Below are 22873 nucleotides of genomic sequence, written 5' to 3'. Positions count from 1 at the left end.
AAGCAGGTGGGTACTTAAAGGCCCCCTTAATGCCACTTCCAGTGGTTGAGATGCCCTTTAAAAAGGTAGGGGTCGACATTGTTGGCCCACTGACCCTCAAACAGCATCAGGACACAGACATATACTAGTGGTGGTGGATCATACTACTAGGGATCCTGAGGCTATACCCATTAGGACCATTACTGCACCTGCAGTTGCAAAAGCCCTTCTGGGTATCTTCACCAGGGCAGGGTTCCCTAAGGAGGTAGTATCAGACAGAGGGTCAAACTTCATGTCTGCATACTTAAAACACATGTGGCCGGAATGTGGAGTGACCTATAAGTTCACTACCCGATACCATCCACAAACCAATGGGTTGGTTGAAAGATTTAACCAGACCCTAAAAGGAACGATTAGAGGACTCCCTGAAAAACTCAGAAGGAGGTGGGATGTCATGCTTCCTTGCCTGCTACGTGCCTACAGGGAAGTGCCACAAAAGGGAGTAGGTTTTTCTCCATTGGAACTTTTGTTTGGGCACCCTGTTAGGGGACCACTAAATCTTGTAAGGGAAGGCTGGGAGAAGCCTCTCAAAGAGACCAAACACGATATTGTGGACTATGTGCTTGGCCTACATTCCAGAATGGCTGAGTAACCCCAAAAGAATAATCCATGTCAACCGCATAAAGCCCTTTTTATGATAGAGATGATGTAACCATGCTCATGATTACAGATGAGAGACAGGAAGATGAGAGGGAGCCTCTCTCTGATCTTCTCTGCAGCAACCCACAAGATGGTTCTGTGGATGGAGTGGTCTTATCAGACACCTTCACACGACAACAGCAAACTGATTGCAGGCAAGTCTTCAACTAATTTGCTGAACTGTTCTCTCTGACCCCTGGAAAGACCAACTGGTGTACCCATGATGTGGACACTGGTGACAGCTTGCTTGTCAAGAACAAGATTTATAGACAGTCAGACCATGTCAGAGAGAGTATAGAAGCAGAAGTCAAAAAGATGCTGGATTTGGGTATCATAGAACACTCTGAGAGTCCCGAGCAAACCCAGTAGTTTTAGTCGACAAGCCTTACTCCAAAGAAGGGAAAAATGAAATGGGGTTCTCTGTGAACTACAGGGACCTCAACTCTGTGACAAAGACAGATGCACACCCAATTCCAGGAGCTGATGAGCTCATAGACAGATTAGGGTAAGCCAAATATCGGAGTGCCTTTGATTTAACATCTGGGTCCTTGTAGATTGGTCTGACCCCAGAAGCAAAAGAGAGGTCAGCATTTTCTACTCCTAGTGGGCATTATCAGTTCACTGTTATGCCATTTGGATTAAAGAATGCACCTGTCACCTTTCAGAGGTTGGTGAACCAGGTCCTTCCTGGACTGGAAACTTTTAGTGCAGGTTACTTAGATGATATAGCTGTCTATAGTTCCACCTGGCAGGATCACCTGATCAACATGGGAAAGGTCATTGAGGCTCTGCAAAAGGCAGGCCTCACTTTCAAGGTCAGTAAGTACCAGATATATCAGGGAAACGTTGTTTACTCGGGCCACCTGGTTGGTGAAGGCCAAGTACAGCCCCTCCAAACCAAGATTCAGACTATTCTGGCTTGGGAAGCTCCCACAACCTAGACACAAGTCAGGGCATTCCTTGGCTTGACTGGGTACTTCGGAGGTTTGTGAAGGATTATTGCACTATAGTTGCCTCCCTCAAAGAGCTCACCTCCAAGAAAATGCCCATAAATATTAACTGGACAGTGAGTTGTCAAAAGGCCTTTGACATTCTGGAGGAAGCTATGTGCTCTGCTCCAGTTCTACAAGCACCAGACTACTCTAGGGAATTCATAGTCCAAACAGATGCTTCTGAAATGAGGATAGGAGCGGTCCTTTCCCAGACAAATGACGATGGACATGACTAGCCAGTTGCTTTTATAAGCAAAAAATGACTCCCTAGGAAACAAAAATGGATTGACATAGAGAGGGAAGCCTTTGCTGTGGTTTGGGCCCTGAAGAAGCCGAAGCCATACCTGCAACATTTCACTATTTTCTGCACAGTGAAAACATAAAAATGGCCTTGAGGAAGGCCACGGCAAAAAATATTTGTCCTAAAACCATTGCTGTAGTTTAGTATAGCATATAGGAAGCAATGACAGATGCAGGTGCATTAAGTAATTTGCAAGCAGGGCGGGACTTAGAAAGCTTTAGTATTGCGTTCATCTCTTGATAATGCACTTGCTTTCAAAGGAATAGCATCTGTAGTTGATGTAGACTCTTTTGGTGCTGAAATTGTAGTCATAGTTGAGCTTGCAGCAAGTTCACTTGTTGCAGATGCTGCTTGCACCACACAAGGATCAGGATTAGAAGATCGTAGTGAAAGTGGTGATGCAGCAGCCTCTTAAATTGGACCAATGACTTCAACTTGGGTGGTGTCTTGTTAGGGAAGCTCCAGAACAGAGAGAGGGTGTACTGGACTAATCTGGAGGCACCTCGGCATTGGTGGGAATCAGCAACATGATATTTCTTTATGTGATAGGTTAACACCTCCCTTTTTTTCTTAGCACCAGTCAACGGTGGCAGGATGATGGTGCAAGTCCTTTCTCCCCCACGAACTGGGACAGGTGGTCTGTAGTGGGGCCATAATAGCACTTTGCCAGGATCTGTTCCTGAACTAGGTCTTTGCAGCCATCTGTTAACAGCAACTTCATCTTTAGTGGCATATTCAGGAAAAGTCTTCTCCTTTGCTAGTTTCTGTTTCACATCTTGAAAGCTCAGCAATGAATGGAAATGTGAGATGTAGTCATAAAAGACTTGTGGTGCCTGGTAGCTATGGGAGCAGATGCACTGCTCCTAGGAGGTGCAAGTCTTTTATAGATTGCTTAAGCAGGAGCAGTGTTTTGTGGACAAACCCACAGAAATCTAGAACACAACGTGACCACAATCATTATATACTTATATTGACTGATACTTGGTAGTGGCCCAATGTGGTTGAAGGAGACAATACCGAAGGGTTTATCGGACATCCTGAGAGGGGTTGGTGCTGGTCATACAGAAGTGGTAGGTTTCATTTGTTGACAAAAAGTGAATTGCTGTTCATATGTTTGAGTATTTCTTGGTAGATATGGCTATCAATAGTATTCGTGTAGCAGTGATTTAATGTAGCACTGGTGCCAGCATGAGCAGACACAGATTTATGAAACTTTTGCGTGGTTTTGTATCACAAAAGTGATGCAAACCAGCACAGTTTTTGTTTAGCCCAAGAAAGTTGCCTGAAAGTCATGCAAAGCACCACAAATTGTTGCTTTGTGTTACTCTGTGTCAAGGGATGTTCTATATGCTTTTATTTCTCCTAACTTTTTCCACTTTGCATGTTTTCTGCATTGTACAGCAAATATCCAATATGGAAAACGTTTTAAAATGTATCTAGCTATACTATTTTGTACTGGAATACTAGTCCTTCAGTACAAAATCTATGCTAGATATCACATGCACTCTTTTGCACTATGGTGCAAAGGTGTTTGTGTGGTGCTCGGAAGCCAGATTGTGCACCAGCGCTAGCGAGAGAGCAGGAAAGTGCCATGTCTCTGTATATATGCACTTTCCCGCTCTCTCCTGTCACACAGCTCAGCAACTTTGGGTGCTGCTCCACTTTCCGGGACATCTTTATAAATCTGAGCCTGACCCTTCATGGCTTGCTTGGCTACGCTCTAACGTAACTGCTCTATTAGGAATATGCCTTTTTCTTATCCCTAGAATAAATGCCATAGGTACATTGACTTTGGTGAGACTAAAAGAATATTTAGAAGTAATATCAGGAGAACATTCCTATTTTCATTGTTACCTGTAATGCCCCCATAATATCTGCATCGATCTTTGGGATCGAGTTACAGAATCAACCTTGAATGTTTGCACCGCAGTCCTTACAGTGAAGTCGGACAGTTCCCTTTAGTGTGAATCCCTTCATGTTTATGGGCCATTGCATGTTGTAGGTGGGCCTTTGGTTCCTAACTCTAGATGATGGCCACCTTTCTCCAAACCTCATTAACATGTAGTGATTTACCTTCTGAATCACTGAATCCGTTTAAGAGTGAATTTCGTGTGTGGAAACTGTTCAGCCCTCTGAATGGCAAGGACGAGTGCATGACTCTCAGCTATTTGTGTAGCAGAAACACTTAGGGCCTGATTTAGTAATTGGTGGGGGGGGGGGGTTACTCTGTCACAATAATGACAGATATCCCGTCCGCTGTATTACAATTCCATTATAGCCCATGGGACTTGTAATACAGCGGACAGGCTATCCGTCACGTTTTGGTGGAGTAACACCTCCGCCAAACCTAAATCAGGACCTTAAGGTTTTAGTGCGGGTTTGTAGTGTGTTGAAGTCACCATCTTGAACAACTCCCCGCACTACAGAGCAAGTTGCATAATATTTTGTTTAGTTCCAACCAACAGCTGTGCACAGCTGTCCAGGTAGAACAGTCTCTTATACACATAAGAGGTATGTGATCAGTTTGTTGTATCACCTGTTGTTAACTGTAAAAAGTCCTGTGTTCTGAGTGTGAGATCATATTCAAACTTTATATCACAAAAATGTTGCAACAAGGGCAATTGCACCCAGAACAGATGTTAAGAACATGTGCATTAAAGATGTTTACTTTCATATTTGCTGTGCGCCACAGGATGTCCTTTAAAATGGTTGTCTGCACTGCCACGAAAGTTTCCTCAGTTAGAATGAATAGTTCCTCCCCTGTGAAGCATCAGTGTGATTTATAGACTATGTAAACCATCTGTACCTCGTGTTTTACATATGAAGTACAAAGAAAAACCCCATCACTAGGCTTTTCTTGTTCTGTGTCTGGAGAAATTTTGTTTCCAACATGTCTGCTTACAGTCTAGTAAAATAGCTGTAAGCATGTTTTTCCATTTCTTCTGAGTGCTAGCATCAATAAATGATATAAGGGATTCACTCACTCAGCGCAGTGTGTCAAGCAAGCAGCTCTTCCAAAATTCAAAAACCCATAAGGGCTTCTAATATTCTCAATGTATTTGGAGGTTGGAGGGAGGCACATTTATGTAGAAAATCCAGTGAAAATCCTTTCCCTGCATTGGATAATTCAAATCCTAAAACGAACATAAAGGAATGCAATCTTTGGTTTATAAAAATGTATTTTATGACCGTATCAAGGTAAAATCATCACTATTCTATCCACTCCGTCTAGGTGTTTATTCAATTCATTTTGACAAACTTATATCTCATTGATACACAGCAACACAGTAGGATTGTATTGTAGAATTTCCATTATTTAGACTGCAAATAACCCCTGACTATTTCTTATCCCTGGGGTATTCGTGTACACACATACCGAGTGCCATCAAATGTAAGGCAGTTACATATTGTGATATGGGTGATATATTTTGTATAACAAAACCATTAGCACTCCCCCAAACTGTTTTATACTTTTTCCTAAGTAGATTTGTCATCAGTCCAGTACTGTACACGTTTTGACCCACATGTGTACACAAGTTTAAATTTCTATAGCACAGTACAACTCTATATGATTTGTCTGGTTTAAGCACCGGAAAAAGAGGAGTGTTCATTCTTGAGTGACAAGGCACCCTCACCCCGTGATACTGTAACTATGTCAGGGTTGCTTTTGTATCTCGTTTCACCTCTGTCTTCAGTAGGTATTGGGCCTGTACCTGTGGTTCACTCCATAGTGGTATCACATGTGGCAGAGAAACTTGTTTCAAAGCCCCCTTCATATTCATATTTACGTCTGAGATAGATCCTCAGTCACTAAGGAGGAAAATCCTTCAAGTATTACCCCGCTCCATTGAGTAAAGCGTGAAGGTTAGTCATCCCCAGCTGATGATCTCATGGACATCTGATAAAAGTGAGCAGAAAATGTTTTTTATAGTATGCAATATCTATCTGTATTTCTACATTATAGACTCTGGCATGGGCGTTTACATGTCCAGCCGGTGTTTCCATCTGAATATTTTCATCAGTAGGAGTCATGGCCCCATGCTGCGGGGTGAACTATGGTTCTTCCTCTGTGGTACCCAGAAGCCACAGTTCTGTGTACACAAGAGTACTCATATTTTCCGTGGCATGCTTTTTCTTTCCTCTCAAACCAGCCACTTTCTTCTACGTACTTCTTTACATTATGCTGAACATCATGCGACTGTCCTTTCTTAGGACCTCATTTACAAGGTTTTGGCGCAGGGCAGAGCCACAAGGATTCCTGCTGCCCTGCTCTGCCTCAAAAGAAAAGGGCAGGAACGCACTGTATCTATGAGAGGCAGGTCCTTCTCCTCAGTGCTGGTGCACGATGGGCTCCCACGAGCTAATACACCATGGTGCAAGTGTGCCTGCGTTGCAAGGATGGTTGCTTTTGGGCAAGAAGGGGTACTTCCCTGCACAAAAACAATACTGGGAGGCGTTTTCCTCCTGGTACTGATCTGAGTTTCTAATTTCTTTCACTGTCCCTCAAATTATAAACACCCCCTTTAGACACCGGCTGTGGAGAAAATTTAAGACATGTTTTTTTGTTTAACTTTCTACTTTTTCTTGGTTTCAAGGGAGTTCACTTTTACTGTCTACTCAGTCTCAGCCTTAGGCTTGAGGTATGGTTTTACAGGATGAGTACTAAAGGTATCCCGACTTACAGATATATATAGTTATGAAATGATTTTGTGTTATTGCAAATTCATGCTCATTCAAAGGAACTGTAGCTAGAAGCTGGCGTATTGACAACAAAGCCGACTCATGAATGTTAGTGAATGTTAGTGAATACTATAAAAAAAACAGTAGCAAAGTGACCTATTAACTTCATACCTCTGTCAGCTGCCGGACCATCTTCATGTTCATTTTGGATTTCAGAACACCTGGTAATACCACTTAGGAGGTTGTACCACGCATAGTGGTACATAACATAGCAAATATGCTTCTCCATGTAGTACAGTTCTCTGCAGGCGTCACCCTTGTGCCTCGCAACGGTGCGAAAGGGCGACGCAAAGCCTAAGTGAGATTTATCAAGCAACGCAAGGCCAAATCTGTGATACGAAAATATGATGGGTGGGGTTTGACGGGTTAAAACTTGTGTACTTTTAGATAGTTTGGTTCAGGATCAGCAAATCTAGTACTGATTACGTACTACAGAAATAACGTGACTGGCTGAGGTAGCCATTTCCCTATCATCCTGGCAGTTCTTAAACAGTTTCAGAACTGTTCCAGAACCGCCTCTGCGGTCTTATTTGTTGCCACAGGTTGAATTATGGCTCTGCCAACCAATACAGGATTGAGGCCTACTCAAACCTGTGCCATGGAATAAAATCAAGTGGGTCACATCCCAACTCCAGGGGCTGTTTTACACAGGTGCACAAGGGATGACATGGGTGTGTTCTCCCGCTTTGAGCACTTCCAGGGCACTTTGGCATTACAGAAGAGGCTGCTGAGTGTCAACACTATCATGAGAGGGCGTTCCCTCATTTCCATGGGGGGGGGGGGTGACTGCATGAAAATGAGGTGATCACTTTGCTTTATGACTGATGTGGGTGCAGAGGCAAACATGACTTTAGGAAGTGCACTGACAGTGCCCTACAAAGCCAAAGGGCAGCCCTGTGGAGGGATGGACACCGCACTGACCTCCAGGGAGATCTCTCTGCCCTCTTTAAATTGCAAGCGGGTTGCAGCGTGCTCTGTGAAACATAGAGCAGCTCTGTATTTCACTGAATGCATGAGTTCACTGCTGCCCTGGGGGCAGTGCATTTATGGTAATAGGGTTCACCATTCCAGTTTGTGCCAGTCGCAGGTTTTGAAAGGTGCTCCTTGGCGCAAACAAGGACAGCGCGCTGCATGTGTCGTACAGGCCCTGGTTGGGTAGCGCCTATCATTCGGGTGGGTAGGTCATTCAGATCTGATAGCCTGACACTCCTGATGTTCTAAAACCACACTTATAGGTCTAGTGCCACATTATAGTGATTATGATTGCAAACTGTTGCGGAATTGCAAATACAGTGTTTGGACTCTAGGCACTACTATTGTGACAGATGTCGCTATGTCTGTAGCAGTAAGGGGTGGACAGGATGAGAAGAAACAGTAGATTTACAAAGCCAGCAGCAAGAGAAGGATAAACATTCAGGGGCATGTTTATGAGCCCCTAGCGCCAACGGAGCTGTGCCCTGCCTCGTATTTAAAAGGTGGCACTAGGGGCTTTTTGTGGCTTAACGCGACCTTGTGAATACAACCCCATCACAAGCAGCCCTTTGCATGGAAGGGGCATGCAATGGGTGATGCTGTGGGCGTGCCACCGCAACACCCATTGCATTTTGACGCTGCCCCAGATTTACAAGTTTTCGTAAACCTGAGGCTGCGCCAAAATCTAACGCCACCCCAGGGGTGGCCTTAGCAAGGGGCAACAAGGAGGAATGGAAAGAGCAAAATGCCAGACATGATTTTTTTTGTGTAGGAAGGTGTCCCCTCCTGCACATAAACAATAAACAATCATTTCAAAATGGCGCTTTGGCACTTCTGGGTGTGCTGCATTCTGCAGCACACGCAGAAGTGCCAAAGCGCCATTAGTTGTTGATTATATGCAGGAAGGGACACCTTCCCACACATAAACAATCAAACCCCCTCAACACAGACGTCCTTGCTCGATGGTGCAAGGATGCCTGCATTGGCGCTGGCAGCTACATTTAGTGCCAGCGCAGGGGACATCACAGTATTCAATTAAATACGGAGCATCCCTGTGTTGTGAAAATAACGGTGCGAGGTGCTGTCAATTTTGGCGCAGCGTGGTGCATTACATTAGAGGCAACGAGACATTAGAAGCAGTGGGGGGGTGCAAAGAAAAGGGAGGGAGGCAAATGTGTCAGAGGAAACGGCGGAATTTAATAAAGCTCTTACAGGCTTGTCCAGGCACAGCAGAGCTATCCCTCCCCAGGGTGGCACCGTGCCAAGTTGGTATTTGTGTATGTGGGGTGGTATACCATTTGCTCCTAACAGATTCTCTGCTCTCTTACAGGATGTATTCTGGGCGAAGTACCAAGGTAAGAGTCGACTTTAATAACATGCAAAACACAACGTCATCGACACACAACACTAGCATAGCAACACACATACACACAACACTCACACCCAGCACGCACAGCACTTGTACTCATACAGACATAGAACACACATACCACACTCATGCACATAATACATAACTTTAGCATTCACACTCACTCACTCACTCACTCACTCACTCGCTCACAGAAGTGCAGCACCCAACGCTTACCCATGAACTCACAGCTACTGCACACAATAGAACGCACACAAAATTACTATACTGACACACCACACAAACAAAACACTAGCACCCACACAGATATACACACAGCATTCAACACTTGCACTCACACAGACATGGAACACTCACACACCACTCTCCTGCACTCTACACACAACACTAGCGCTCACACAACACTCACACACCACATACACAACACTCATACAGTCAACTATTGCACACACAGGCGCAACACCCAGCAGTTACCCATGCACACACACAACACGTAGCACGCGCACACACACCAAAGTAATACACACCACACACAACACTTGCACAAGCAGGTACACATGCACACAACACTCACACAAGTCAAACCACCCAAGTTTCAAACAACCCTCAAACTCAGACACATTGTATCTAGCACACACATACCACTCACAAACAGATATACAAACAACTGTACACACTGTCACTACCCAAATGTTGACGATCACTGTGCACATACACATACACACAAATGCAAATCCAAAAACGACATCCAAAAACTACCAGCCAATCTCCCAGCTTCCATTCCCAGCAAAGGTCCTGGAAAAGATCATCAACAAGCAACTCATCAATCAATCAATCAAAAAATTTATTAAGCGCACTACTCACCCGTTAGGGTCTCAAGGAGCTGGGGTGGGGGGAAGGGTTGGCATTTACTGCTCAAAAAGCCATGTCTTGAGGTGATTTCTGAAAGTTAGGAGGTCTTGGGTCTTGCGTAGGTTGGTGGGGAGGGAGTTCCAGGTCTTGGCGGCAAGGTGGGAGAAGGATCTTCCGCCGGAGGTGGTGCGTTGGATGCGGGGGACTGTGGCGAGGGTGAGGTCAGCGTAACAGAGAAGTGAAGTAGGTGCGTGGAAGTTTACTCGTTCGTTGAGGTAGGCTGGTCCGGTGTCGTGGAGGGATTTGTGAGCGTGGATGAGGACTTTGAAGATGATCCTTTTTCTGATGGGCAGCCGGTGTAGGGATCTGAGGTGAGCAGAGATGTGTTTGTGGCGGGGGAGGTTGAGGATGAGACGTGCGGCTGCGTTCTGGATTCGCTGGAGTTTTTTGCTGAAGCTTGGCTGTGGTACCAGCATAGAGGGCATTGCTGTAGTCCAGTCTGCTGCCGATGAGGGCATGGGTGACCATTTTTCTCATGACACCAGCAGAACCAGTTACTCAACACCTCCCAAACCGGCTTCGGCAGTAATCACAGCACTGAAACTGCCCTGATTGCAGCAACCAACGACATCCGAACCCTCCTCCACCGAGGACAAACATGCAGTTTTGATCCTCCTTGACCTCTCGGCAGCCTTCAACACCGTATCTCACCACGTGCTGATTGAAAGACTCCACCATATCGGCATCCAAGGGGACGCGTTCATATGGATCACCTCCTTCCTCACCAGAAGAACCTAGAGGATCCACCTCCCACCTTTCACCTCTGAACCCAAGGAGATCACCTGCGGTGTCCCCCAGGGGTCATTCCTCAGCCCCACGCTCTTCTTCTCATATATGATCCCGCAGTCAACATCCTCAGATCCCACAGTGTCAACATAATTTCCTACTCAGGCGACACCCAACTCATCCTCTCACTCACCGATGACCCCTCCACTACCAGAACCAACTTCCACAGATGCATGACAAGCGCCATTGATTGGATGAAGAATAACTTCCCGCAGCTGAACACAGACAAGACGGAAGTACTGATCTTTGGCAACAGCAGCAACACATGGAATGAATCCTGTGGCCATCAGACCTAGGACCCACACCTCCTCCTGACCACACCAGAAACCTCAAAATCATCATAGACATCAAGCTCACCATGAAATCACGGATCCACGCCATCTCCTCCACTTGCTTCCTCACTTTGTGCACGCTACATAAGATCTTCAAGTGGCTAACGCTACACATGAGACGCACCATGACACAGGCCCTCATCACCAGCAGACTGGAGAAAGGCAACACCCTCTGCATAGGAATCACCGTGTACCTCCTACATAGACTTCGAACCATACAGAACTCCACAGCCAGACTCATCCTCGGCCTTCCTGACGAACCCACATCACACCCCACCTCAGGCAACTCCATTGGCTCCCTCCCCATACAGAAGAGGTGCCAATTGAAGCTGCTGACCCACGCACTCAAGGCTGTACATAAACAAGGACCCGCGTACATTAACCACCATCTGAACTTCCACCAACCGTCGAGAAGACTACGCTCTGCCTCCCTTTCACTTGCCCATACTTCCTGCATGTACCGAAGCAGAAGTGGAGGACGCTCCTTCTCTCACGGTGCAGCAAAAACCTGGAACAGCCTCCCCACGCACCTCCGGAATACCAAATGGCCTTCAAGACCTGGCTGTTCGACTAAGCCTCCAGTACCTGCAAGCGCCTGGATACCCTATTGGGTGTTAGCCGCACTTTATAAATCCTGATTGATTGATTGTTTGAGTGCATCCCACCATATCTCACACAGAAATCTGCAACACACATCGCCTCACACCTGCCACCCCACAACCTCTATGTACACACATCACCCAAAAACTACACACAGAGTGTGATGACCGGGGCACGTCTTACAACTGGTGCAATCCAGCAGCTACACTCCGGGCCTCATGGACAACACCCAACACACACCATCAAAACCCAGAACTAACAGTTGATGCTGCTACCATCACCTACCACATCTAGGTGCTGGAAAAGTGAGTTACCACCTCCCTAAACAGGTGAGAGCATGTTGAGCCTCAACAAGAGGTAGGAAAGTGGCCAAGAAACACCACAGTGCACCACAAATCTCATGAGTTGGCAGGAAGCACTGGTGACCTCTCCCTGGTGTCTTCAGGTACCCCAGATGACGTGTGAACACTTCGCAAAACAACTGACAGAGAATGTCACTTCTGCACTTAAAGTGCACGAAAGGTTCACAGCAGTATTTGCCAGATGTGATGGGAGATCGAGTCTACCCCCAGATGTGGTACATCTAGTGTAGCGCCAGATGTGCGACCTCTAGTGTAGCACAAGATGTAGCAGGAGCTTGGATACAGGCCGAGATGTGGAAGCTTGCCTATAGCGCCATATGGGGACCTCTGGTACAGCGCCAGAGGTAGCAGGAGCTTGGGAATAGGCCGAGATGTGGAAGCTTGCCTATAGTGCCAGATCTGGGACCTCTGGTTTAGCGCCAGATGGGGACCTCTGGTATAGCGCCAGAGGTAGCAGGAGCTTGGATACAGGCCGAGATGTGGAAGCTTGCCTGTAGCGCCAGATGGGGACCTCTGGTGTAGCGCCAGAGGTAGCAGGAGCTTGGATGCAGGCCGAGATGTGGAAGCTTGCCTATAGTGCCAGATGGGGATCTCCGGTATAGCGCCAGATGTAGGAGGAGCTTGGATACAGGCCAAGATGTGGAAGCTTGCCTATAGTGCCAGATGGGGACCTCTGGTACAGCGCAAGAGGTAGCAGGAGCTTGGATAAGGCTGAGATGTGGAAGCTTGCCTATAGTGCCAGATGGGGACCTCTAGTGTAGTGCCAGATGTAGGAGGAGCTTGGGTATAGGCCGAGTTTAAGATGCCTGTAGTGCCAGATGTGGGACCTCTGATGTAGCGCCAGATGTAGTAGGAGATTGAATATAGGCCGAGATATGGAAGCTTGGCTATACTGCCAGATGTGGGACCTCTAGTGTAGCGTCAGAGGTAGCAGGAGCTTGGATACAGGCTGAGATGTGGAAGCTTGCCTATAGTCCGTACAGCGCCAGAGGTAGCAGGAGCTTGGATGCAGGCCGAGATATGGAAGCTTGCCTATAGCGCCAGATGGGGACCTCTGGTACAGCGCCAGAGGTAGCGGGAGCTTGGATACAGGCCTAGATGTGGAAGCTTGCCTATACTGCCAGATGGGGACCTCTGGTGTAGCGCCAGAGGTAGCAGGAGCTTGGATACAGGCCGAGATGTGGAAGCTTGCCTCAGACTGAGGTGAGCGCGTTTCCGTGTTCACTGCCGATTTTATCAAATTTAGTCTAATGGTTCCCATTTTTGCCGCATTGTTGTGTTTGAATTTGAATCTGTGTATACTGATTTTTTTTAAAGAAAACAAATTATTCCTGGGCCGATTTTGGAAGATATTTACTAGTTTTTAGGAGATATTTGTTTTTTAATGTGCCTTAACCTTTTAGTCTGGGAAAAAGCACCTTCCTTACCTCGATAATACTCTCCTGTGGGGGGCATATTTTCGCCGGTGGTCCTTGGAGACTTTGGACCCATTCGGTGCAGGAAGTTTGGGCCTGTTACAGCCCACTTCCTGTTTCTCGGCAGAAACCGCGGTTTGCGGTCTAGTTGATCTGCCTTTCACCAAGGGGGATAAATGAGGGCAGAAACACGGCCGCGCAGACTGAGGTGAGCGCGTTTCCGTGTTCACTGCCGATTTTATCAAATTTAGTCTAATGGTTCCCATTTTTGCCGCATTGTTGTGTTTGAATTTGAATCTGTGTATACTGATTTTTTTTAAAGAAAACGAATTATTGCTGGGCCGATTTTAGAAGATATTTACTAGTTTTTAGGAGATATTTGTTTTTTAATGTGCCTTAACCTTTTAGTCTGGGAAAAAGCACCTTCCTTACCTCGATAATACTCTCCTGTGGGGGGCATATTTTCGCCGGTGGTCCTTGGAGACTTTGGACCCATTAGGTGCAGGAAGTTTGGGCCTGTTACAGCCCACTTCCTGTTTCTCGGCAGAAACCGCGGTTTGCAGTCTAGTTGATCTGCCTTTCACCAAGGGGGATAAATGAGGGCAGAAACACGGCCGCGCAGCGGGCGCGCCGCTGGCGTGCCAAAGGCGCGCCAAAGGCAAGCCCGTCTGCGCCCGTCCGCGCCAGAACGGGTCAGAGGGCCAGGGACCTCGCACCTTGCACTGAAAAGTATAGGTACACCATAGCGGAGCTTAAGAACTTGGCGGGTCCCCGGTGCACGCACACACTTACCCCTGACATCACTCATGTCTGGAGGTGCGCGCAGTGTAACTGGATGGCACCTATACCATCGATGGTGGGACAGCAGAAAACTCAGGGAGTTCGGGGAGTAGGAGGCAACAATTTAGAGTATGCTTCGGGTGGAGGTATAAGGGATTCTAGAGCTGTGGGCTCTTTTGCCCTTATCAATGTCAGATCCTTCCCAAAACACAAATTTGGAATTAACGAACTTATTCTCACTCTCAACATAGACTGTCTCTTCCTAACAGAAACGTGGGCGAGGCCTGATTCGGACCCTGATTTTATTGAGGCAGCCCCCACTGGCTTCTCCTTTTATAGGGTAGACAGAAATACAGGCAGAGGAGGAGGCCTGGCTATTATTTGCAGGTCTGAGTTTACCTGCATTTGGAATAGTGCTAGCCACATGCCAGAGGTCTGTGAAACTATGGCTTTTAAACTTTTCCTTAGTAAATCCTTGGTCTTTGAAGGCCTGCTAATTTACCGGCCCCCCGGCCCCATCTCTAAGTTCCTCTCGATATGGACCTCATTATTGGAACCTTTAATCATGGCTCCTAAAGCAATTATCCTGGGAGACTTTAACATTCACTTCGATAATACGAGTGATCTGCTGGTCGTGGAATTTCTCAATCTTATGGCGGATCTGGACTGGGTCCTAAAGGATGGGCTGGCCACTCATAGAGCAGGCCATACCCTAGATGGGATTTTTACCCACCCTGAGGAAGAATTTAATCTCTTAACGACCCCGCTAGAGTGGACGGATCACGCTCTCCTGACATTCAAATTTCTGGTCAGGCAGCAGCCTTTGATACCCATTCCCCAGAAAAAACTGCTAAGACCCTGGAGAAACATTGAAGCAGAACCGTTGGAAATAGCTTTAATACATAATTGGGATGACTTAAAGGCATCCTCTCTGTCACCGCTTGCTAGATTCAATCTGGGCATTACGCAGGCAATGGACTCGCTAGCACCGGCGAGGGTCTTTGTCCCTCGCACCAGGAAAAAACCCAACCAACCATGGTTCTCTCAAGACCTCAAAATCTTACAGAGAAAATACCGGCAGAAGGAGCGCTGCTGGAAACTTAGCCCCCGGGAAGCCGAGAGGGCAGAGCTAAAACTAGCACTAAATATTTACAAAGAAGCCTGTCTGGTAGCCAAATCAGACTATTTTACACGTAAAATTAGCGAGGCAGCCAACTCTTCTAGAGAGCTATTTAGAACCATTAATGTCCTTACCACTCCCTTAGGTACTCCTAAAGTAGAAAACTCCCAAGACTTTTGCAATAAAGTAGCCAAATTCTTTGAATGTAAAATTCTTAACATCTACTCCAGCTTCATGCTAGACAAGGATCAAGCTAACTCCCCTCTTTGGTTAGCTGTGCCACTGCACCCTGTATTGACACTTAATGGGCTGCCTGATAAGCCATTTTTACTTTCTAGGTTTAAAATGCCATCTCAAGAGGTCATGTGTAAGCTACTCCTGGAATGTAAATCGGGTTCCCCTACAGACCCCTGCCCCCCTGCCATCCTTCAATTAGTGCCAGAATTAGTGGCATCTATGCTGGCCCCCATTATTCAGGAAGTTCTTACTACGGGTGTGTATCCTAAGGCATGGAAAGAAACCACCATTATTCCGTTAAAAAAGAAGGAAACTGGCAAACTCGATGACCTGACGAATTTACGCCCAATAGCCCTTCTTCCCTATGCGGCCAAAATTCTGGAAAAACATCTTAATAAAGAATTGGTTGACTTTTTGTCAACCTCAAAGGGCCTAGACAGCTCGCAACATGGTTTCCGGAAATCTCACAGCACTGAATCAGCTCTCATTGCATCATCCGATACCATATGCAGATTGGTTGATGAGGGGCAGGGGGTCTTTCTGGTTCTATTGGACCTGTCGGCAGCATTTGACACCATTGCCCCTCATATTCTGCTAGACCGTCTACATCAGGTAGGCATTAGAGATCAGGCTCTCAAGCTGATTGAATCCTTTCTATCAGATAGGTGGGCCACAGTTAGCAGCGGTGATTTTAGATCCCCAGCCTACCTTTTGCCGTGTGGGGTCCCTCAGGGCTCTTCCCTCAGCCCTACGTTATTTAATGTGTACGTGGCACCGCTGGCAGAGCTAATTCGCTCTTTTGGTTTTATCCCTACTTCGTATGCAGACGACACTCAGATTATTATCCCTATTAACGAAGACATGGAGGAAGTGGCCATCCACTTCAACACTTGTATGAGAGCAGTGAATAACTGGATGAAGGCCAATTGGCTAAAACTTAATTGTGAAAAGACTGAGATTCTGTGCTTTGGGATTAGGAGAGAACACCTGTCTTCCATCTGGTGGCCTGAAGAGTGTGGCACTCTCCCTGTACCACGGTCTACCTCGAGAAATTTAGGATTATTGTTTGACGATCAATTGTCGTTCAAACCTCAGGTCAACCAGATAATCAAGACCTGTATGTGGACTTTGAAGAAATTAAAGAAATTATTTCCTTTTATTCCACAATCCTGCAGAACTACTGCCACTCTGGCTCTAGTCATTTCCAAATTGGATTACGGGAATGCGCTTCTGCTCAACTTGGATAAAGAATCGCTGAATAAGCTACAGTTGATGCAAAACACTGCGGCTAGGCTATTATTGAAACTGCCTCGTGGGGCCTCTGCTAAGAGGTGCCTTAGAGATTTACATTGGCTTCCGGTAGCCCAGCGGCTCTCTTTCAAGGCTCTCTGCATCACTCACAAGGCTGTCCATGGGATTGGGCCTAAAGCCCTAACCACTAAGCTGCAATGGTACAGGCCCAATAGGCTGTTGCGATCTGCCTCTGCCTATCGAATTCAAACATCCCGCACTAAGAAGGCGAAGTGGGGAGATAGAGCGTTTAGCATTGCGGCTGCTAAAATTTGGAACTCACTACCATTGGACTTAAGGCAAGAACACAATTATCTAAAATTCAGGAGACTGGTCAAGACTTGGCTTTTTCCGCAATAAGTCTTGGAGTCCCCTTGTTAGCTGACTCTGCCTCTCCCAGTTAGCGCTTCGATGCCCTCGGGCCGGAATGCGCTTTATAAATACTCAATACATACATACATACATACATAGCGCCAGATGGGGACCTCTGGTATAGCGCCAGATGTAGCAGGAGCTTGGATACAGGCCGAGATGTAGAAGCTTGCCTATAGTGCCAGATGTGCGACCTCTGGTACAGCGTCAGATGTAGCAGGAGCTTGGATATAGGCCAAGATGTGGAAGCTTGCCTATAGTGCCAGGTGGGGACCTCTGGTGTAGCGCCAGATGTAGCGAGAGCTTGGATACAGGCCGAGATGTGGAAGCTTGCCTATAGCGCCAGATGTGAGACCGCTGGTGTAGTGCCAGAGGTAGGAGGAGCTTGGATACAGGCCTAGATGTTGAAGCTTGCCTATAGCGCCAGATGTGGGTCCTCTGTTATAGCGCCATCTGTAGCAGGAGCTTGGAAACAGGCAGTGAGAAGCTTGCCCATAGTGCCAGATGTGCGACCTCTGGTGTAGCGCCAGATGTAGCAGGACCTTGGGTGATATAGGCAGTGAGAAGCGTGCCCATAGTGCCAGATGTGCGACCTCTGGTGTAGCGCCAGATGTAGCTGGACCTTGGGTGATATAGACAGTGAGAAGCTTGCCTGTAGTGCTAGATGTGGGGTCTCTGGTGTAGCACCAGGTGTAGCAGGATAGGCCTAGATGTTGAAGCTTGCCTATATCGCCGATTATGTGGCCTCTATTATAGCGCCAGATGTAGCAGGAGCTTGGATACAGGCCGAGATGTGGAAGTAACTGCCTCAGAGTGACTGACTCCGCCCGGGCCTCCTGGCCTCGGAGACGTCGTCTCTCTAGGGCCCCTGTTCTCTCCTCTGCTCTGGGGTCAGTGATGCTAATGAACCCTCTCCTTGCCCCCTCTGCAGCCTGCCAGCCTGAGACGAAGAAGCCGAGGGAACTGATGGATGGCTGCCTGGATGGTGAGAGGAGGGAAGGGGAAGAGGGGCTGGGAGACAGGGTGACGGCTGAGGTCAAAGGGTGAACGCAGAGGGTGAGGGGATGAGGGGCGAGGATGAGGGCATAGGGTGAGGGACTGAGGGGAAAGGGTGAGGGACTGAGGGGATGAGGGTAGAGGATGAGGGACTGAGGGGAGAGGTTGAGGGACCGAGGGCAACGGATGAGGCACTGAGGGGAGAGGATGAGGGCCTGAGGGGAGAGGGTGATGGACTGAGGACAGCGGATGACGCACTGAGGGGAGAGGGTGATGGACTGGGGGATAGGATGGGGATCTGAGGGGAGAGGGTGCGGGAATGAGAGAAGAGGAGGGTGAGGGTCTGATGGTAGAGGTTGCGAGACTGAGGGGAGAGGTTGAGGGACAGGGTAGAAGTTGAGGATCTGCTGGCAGAGGATGAGGGACTGAGGGGAGAGGGTGTGGGACTGAGGGCAGCGGATGAGGCACTGAGGGGAGAGGATGAGGGACTGAGGGGATGAAGGTACAGGATGAGGAAATGAGGGGAGAGCGACTGAGGGTAGAGGATGAGGGACTGAAGGGAGAGGTTGAGAGACTTAGGTTAGAAGTTGAGGATCTGGTGGCAGGGGATGAGGGACTGAGGGGAGAGGGTGAGGGACTGAGGGCTGCGGATGAGGCACTGAGAGGAGAGGGTGATGGACTGGGGGATAGGATGAGGGACTGGGAGGAGGGGATGAGGGACTAAGAGTAGAGAGTGAGGGACTGATGTAGAGGGTGAGGGGCTTAGGGCACAGGATGGGAGACTGAGGGTAGAAGATGGGGTGTTGGGTAGAGAATGCCATGTGTTTTCCCAGAGTGCGCTGTGACTGCACAATCCTCCCTGCCCTCTCTCTCCCACTGAGAGACCCCTCCACTGCCCCCTCCCTGCCCTCTCACCCACTGAGAGACCCCTCCACTGCCCCCTCCCTGCCCTTTCTCATCCCCTGAGAGACCCCGCCACTGCCCCCTCCCTGCCCTCTCACCCACTGTGAGACCCCGCCACTGCCCCCTCCCTGCCCTCTCTCGCCCACTGAGAGACCCCTCCACTGCTCCCTCCACTGCCCTCTCTCTCCCACTGAGAGACCCCTCCACTGCTCCCTCCACTGCCCCCTCCCTGCCCTCTCTCTCCCACTGAGAGACCCCTCCACTGCTCCCTCCACTGCCCCCTCCCTCCCACTGAGAGACCCCTCCACTGCCCCCTCCCTCCCTCTCTCACCTCCTGAGAGACCCCTCCACTGCCCTCTCTCTGCCCTCTCTCACCCACTGAGAGACCCCTCCACTGCCCTCTCCCTGCCCTCTCTCTCCCACTGAGAGACCCCTCCACTGCTCCCTCCCTGCCCTCTCTCTCCCACTGAGAGACCCCTCCACTGCTCCCTCCACTGCCCACTCCCTGCCCTCTCTCTCCCACTGAGAGACCCCTCCACTGCCCCCTCCACTGCCCCCTCCCTGCCCTCTCACCCACTGAGAGACCCCTCCACTGCCCCCTCCCTCCCTCTCTCACCTCCTGAGAGACCCCTCCACTGCCCTCTCTCTGCCCTCTCTCACCCACTGAGAGACCCCTCCACTGCCCTCTCCCTGCCCTCTCTCACCCACTGACCCCTTGTGTCTGAATCCACAGGTCACTGCGCCTTTGGCGCCGGAGCCAACTACAGGGGCGACCTGAGTGTGACCAGGTCGGGCATCGAGTGCCAGTACTGGGCCAGCAACTTCCCCCACAAGACGCTGTAAGTGTTCAGGTCCCAGTCCAGGGGCCGCCTCAACAATGATTGACAGCTGCCAATCAGAGAGGGCAGAGGGCGGGGCTGGCTCAGCAGCACACCTCTCAGTGGATCACTAGCAGGGGCTGCGGGCCTTTTATGCTAGAACAGAAGGTGTGAAAAACTGAGGAAGTGGTTGAGGAATCCTTGTTAAACATACAATGTTTCTTGCTTATAAATCTATGTATATGTGTCATGGGGAGCATAACAAACCATTGTCCACAACAGCTCTCTCTTTAAACAAGCATTGGTCATGTTATGGTATGAGGATTTGTATAGCGTGCTTGTCATCCGAGGGGTATCTAGGCGCTGGAGTAGGTGAGTCGGCTGACCCGGCTCCTAGTTGAATAGCCAGGTCTTCAGTTTCTTGCAGAACTCGAGTAGGGATGGAGAGGTCCTGGTGCGGCGTGGAAGGTTGTTCCAGGATTTGGTGGCGATGTAGGAGAAGGAGCGTCCTCCTGATTTGCTCCTGCAGACGCGAGGGGGGGGAGGGGGTGAGCGCAGTGGCCAGGTGGGTTGGTGGAAGTTGTGGAGGTGGTTGAGGAAGACTGGTCCGACATTGTGGAGCACTTTGCATGCGTGGGTGAGTGGTTTGGATTGGCATCGCTTCCAGGTTGGTTGCCAGCGCAGCTTTCCGAGTTGAGGCGTGATGTGTGCACTGCGGGATGTTAAGGATGAGTTGCGTGGCGTGCTGGGTGGTCTGTAGCCTGTGTATGAGTCGATTCGTGATGCCAGCGTAGAGCGCATTGATGTAGTCCAGCCTGTTGGGGATGCGAGCGCTGGTGACAGGGGGTCTGGGTCCAGCCTGTTGGGGATGCGGGCCCTGGTGACAGGGGGTCTGGGTCCAGCCTGTTGGGGATGCGGGCGCTGGTGACAGGGGGTCTGGGTCCAGCCTGTTGGGGATGCGGGCGCTGGTGACAGGGGGTCTGGGTCCAGCCTGTTGGGGATGCGGGCCCTGGTGACAGGGGGTCTGGGTCCAGCCTGTTGGGGATGCGGGCCCTGGTGACAGGGGGTCTGGGTCCAGCCTGTTGGGGATGCGGGCCCTGGTGACAGGGGGTCTGGGTCCAGCCTGTTGGGGATGCGGGCGCTGGTGACAGGGGGTCTGGGTCCAGCCTGTTGGGGATGCGGGCCCTGGTGACAGGGGGTCTGGGTCCAGCCTGTTGGGGATGCGGGCCCTGGTGACAGGGTGTCTGGGTCCAGCCTGTTGGGGATGCGGGCCCTGGTGACAGGGGGTCTGGGTCCAGCCTGTTGGGGATGCGGGCCCTGGTGACAGGGGGTCTGGGTCCAGCCTGTTGGGGATGCGGGCCCTGGTGACAGGGGATCTGGTGTCAGTGGGGAGCCGTTGGAATATTTAACGGAGCATACGAGGAGTGAAGAAGCAGGGAGGTGACAGCGTTCACTTGTTTGGCTGTCTTGACTCTGTCCTCCAGGATGATGCAGAGGCTTTTGGCCTGGTCGGTGGGGTGGGCTCTAGGTCTGTTGGCCAACAGGAGGAGTCCCTTGGAGAGATCTTGTTTCTGAAAATCAGGGCTTCTGTTTTATCCGTGTTGAGTTTTACGCAGTTCTGTTTCATCCAGTTTGCTACGTTTGACATGCAGGTGGTGAAGTTGGTCCTGGTGGTGTGGTTATTTTGTGTGAAGGAGAGGATGAGCTGGGTGTGGTCTGCGTAGGAGACAGTGTGATTCCGTGGAGTTTTGTGGTGCGGGCGTGTGCCGCCATGCAGATGCTGAAGAGGGTAGGGCTTATCCATGATCCTTGAGGGACTCTGCAGAAGAGGTTTTGAGATCTAAATTTAAAGGACGGGGTCAAAAAACATTCGCCACTGGTGGAGCTGTGTGTGGGTCCGTGCACTAGGACACAACCTGTGTCACAGTTAGGATCGAGATGTACTGGTGGAGCTGTGTGTGGGTCTGTGCACTAGGACACAACGTGTGTCACAGTCAGGATCTGTGTCTGACTGTGAAGGGGCCGTATTTAAAAGGTGGCGTTAAGCCACAAAAAGTGGCTTCACGCCTCCTTGTAGATACAGCGGAGTGCGCAGCACCTCCGGAGTGTCACGAAAAGTGACACTCCAGTGGCGCTAGGGCCTTGTACATCTGGCCCAATGTGTGTTACAGGTCAGGATTGAGATGCACTAGTGGAGCTGTGTGTCTGTCCATCCACTCGGACACAATATGTGTTACAGACCAGGAGCGAGGTGCACTGGTAGAGCTGTGTATGAGTACCCACAATAGGACACAATGTGGGTCACAGGCCAGGATTGAGGTGCACTGGTGGAGCTGTGTGTGGGTCCTTGCACTAGGACACAATGGCCCATATTTATGGGAAAATGATGGAACGCGACACTGCGCCAAAATTGGCAGCGCCACACTCCGTAATTTTCCTAACGCAGGGATGCGCCATATTTAATTGAATACAGCGCACCCCTGTGTTGTCCCCTGTGATGATGCTAAATTTAGCAGCTAGCACCAACGCAGGCATCCGTGCACCATCGCTGATATCTGTGTGGAGGGGTGTGATTGTTTATGAGCAGGACGGTGTCCCTTCCTGCACATAGACAATCACTGATGGCGATTTGGCACTCCTGTGTGTGCTGCAGAAGTGCCAAAGCGTCATTTTCAAATGATTGTTTATGTGCAGGAAGGGACACCTTCCTGCACATAAACAATAATTTCTGGCATTTTGCTCTTTCTATGAAATAGAAAAAGCAAAAAATGAGGAGGAATAAAAGTATTCCTCCTCGTTGTGCCTTGCTAACGCCATCCCTGGGGTGGCGTTAGATTTTGGCGCTGCCTCAGGTTTACGAAATGTCTTAAATCTGGGGCAGTGTCAAAATGCGATGGG

At 49.2% G+C, this 22873-nt stretch overlaps 1 protein-coding gene across 3 annotated transcripts in view; it reads left to right on the top strand.

Annotated features, from left to right (window-relative positions):
* Window positions 1-22873, top strand: part of F2 (coagulation factor II, thrombin) — a 162204-nt gene that overhangs the window by 21674 nt on the left and 117657 nt on the right. For all 3 annotated transcript variants that reach the window (XM_069221692.1, XM_069221694.1, XM_069221695.1), the window contains exons 3-5: window positions 9014-9038; window positions 18190-18243; window positions 19891-19996. In XM_069221692.1, the coding sequence (XP_069077793.1) occupies window positions 9014-9038; window positions 18190-18243; window positions 19891-19996 (185 nt within the window). The remainder of the gene's footprint in view (window positions 1-9013; window positions 9039-18189; window positions 18244-19890; window positions 19997-22873) is intronic.

The sequence above is a fragment of the Pleurodeles waltl genome, chromosome 3_1 (assembly GCF_031143425.1).
Source record: "Pleurodeles waltl isolate 20211129_DDA chromosome 3_1, aPleWal1.hap1.20221129, whole genome shotgun sequence".
NCBI lineage: Eukaryota > Metazoa > Chordata > Amphibia > Caudata > Salamandridae > Pleurodeles > Pleurodeles waltl.
This window is presented reverse-complemented; position numbering and strand designations above follow the sequence as displayed.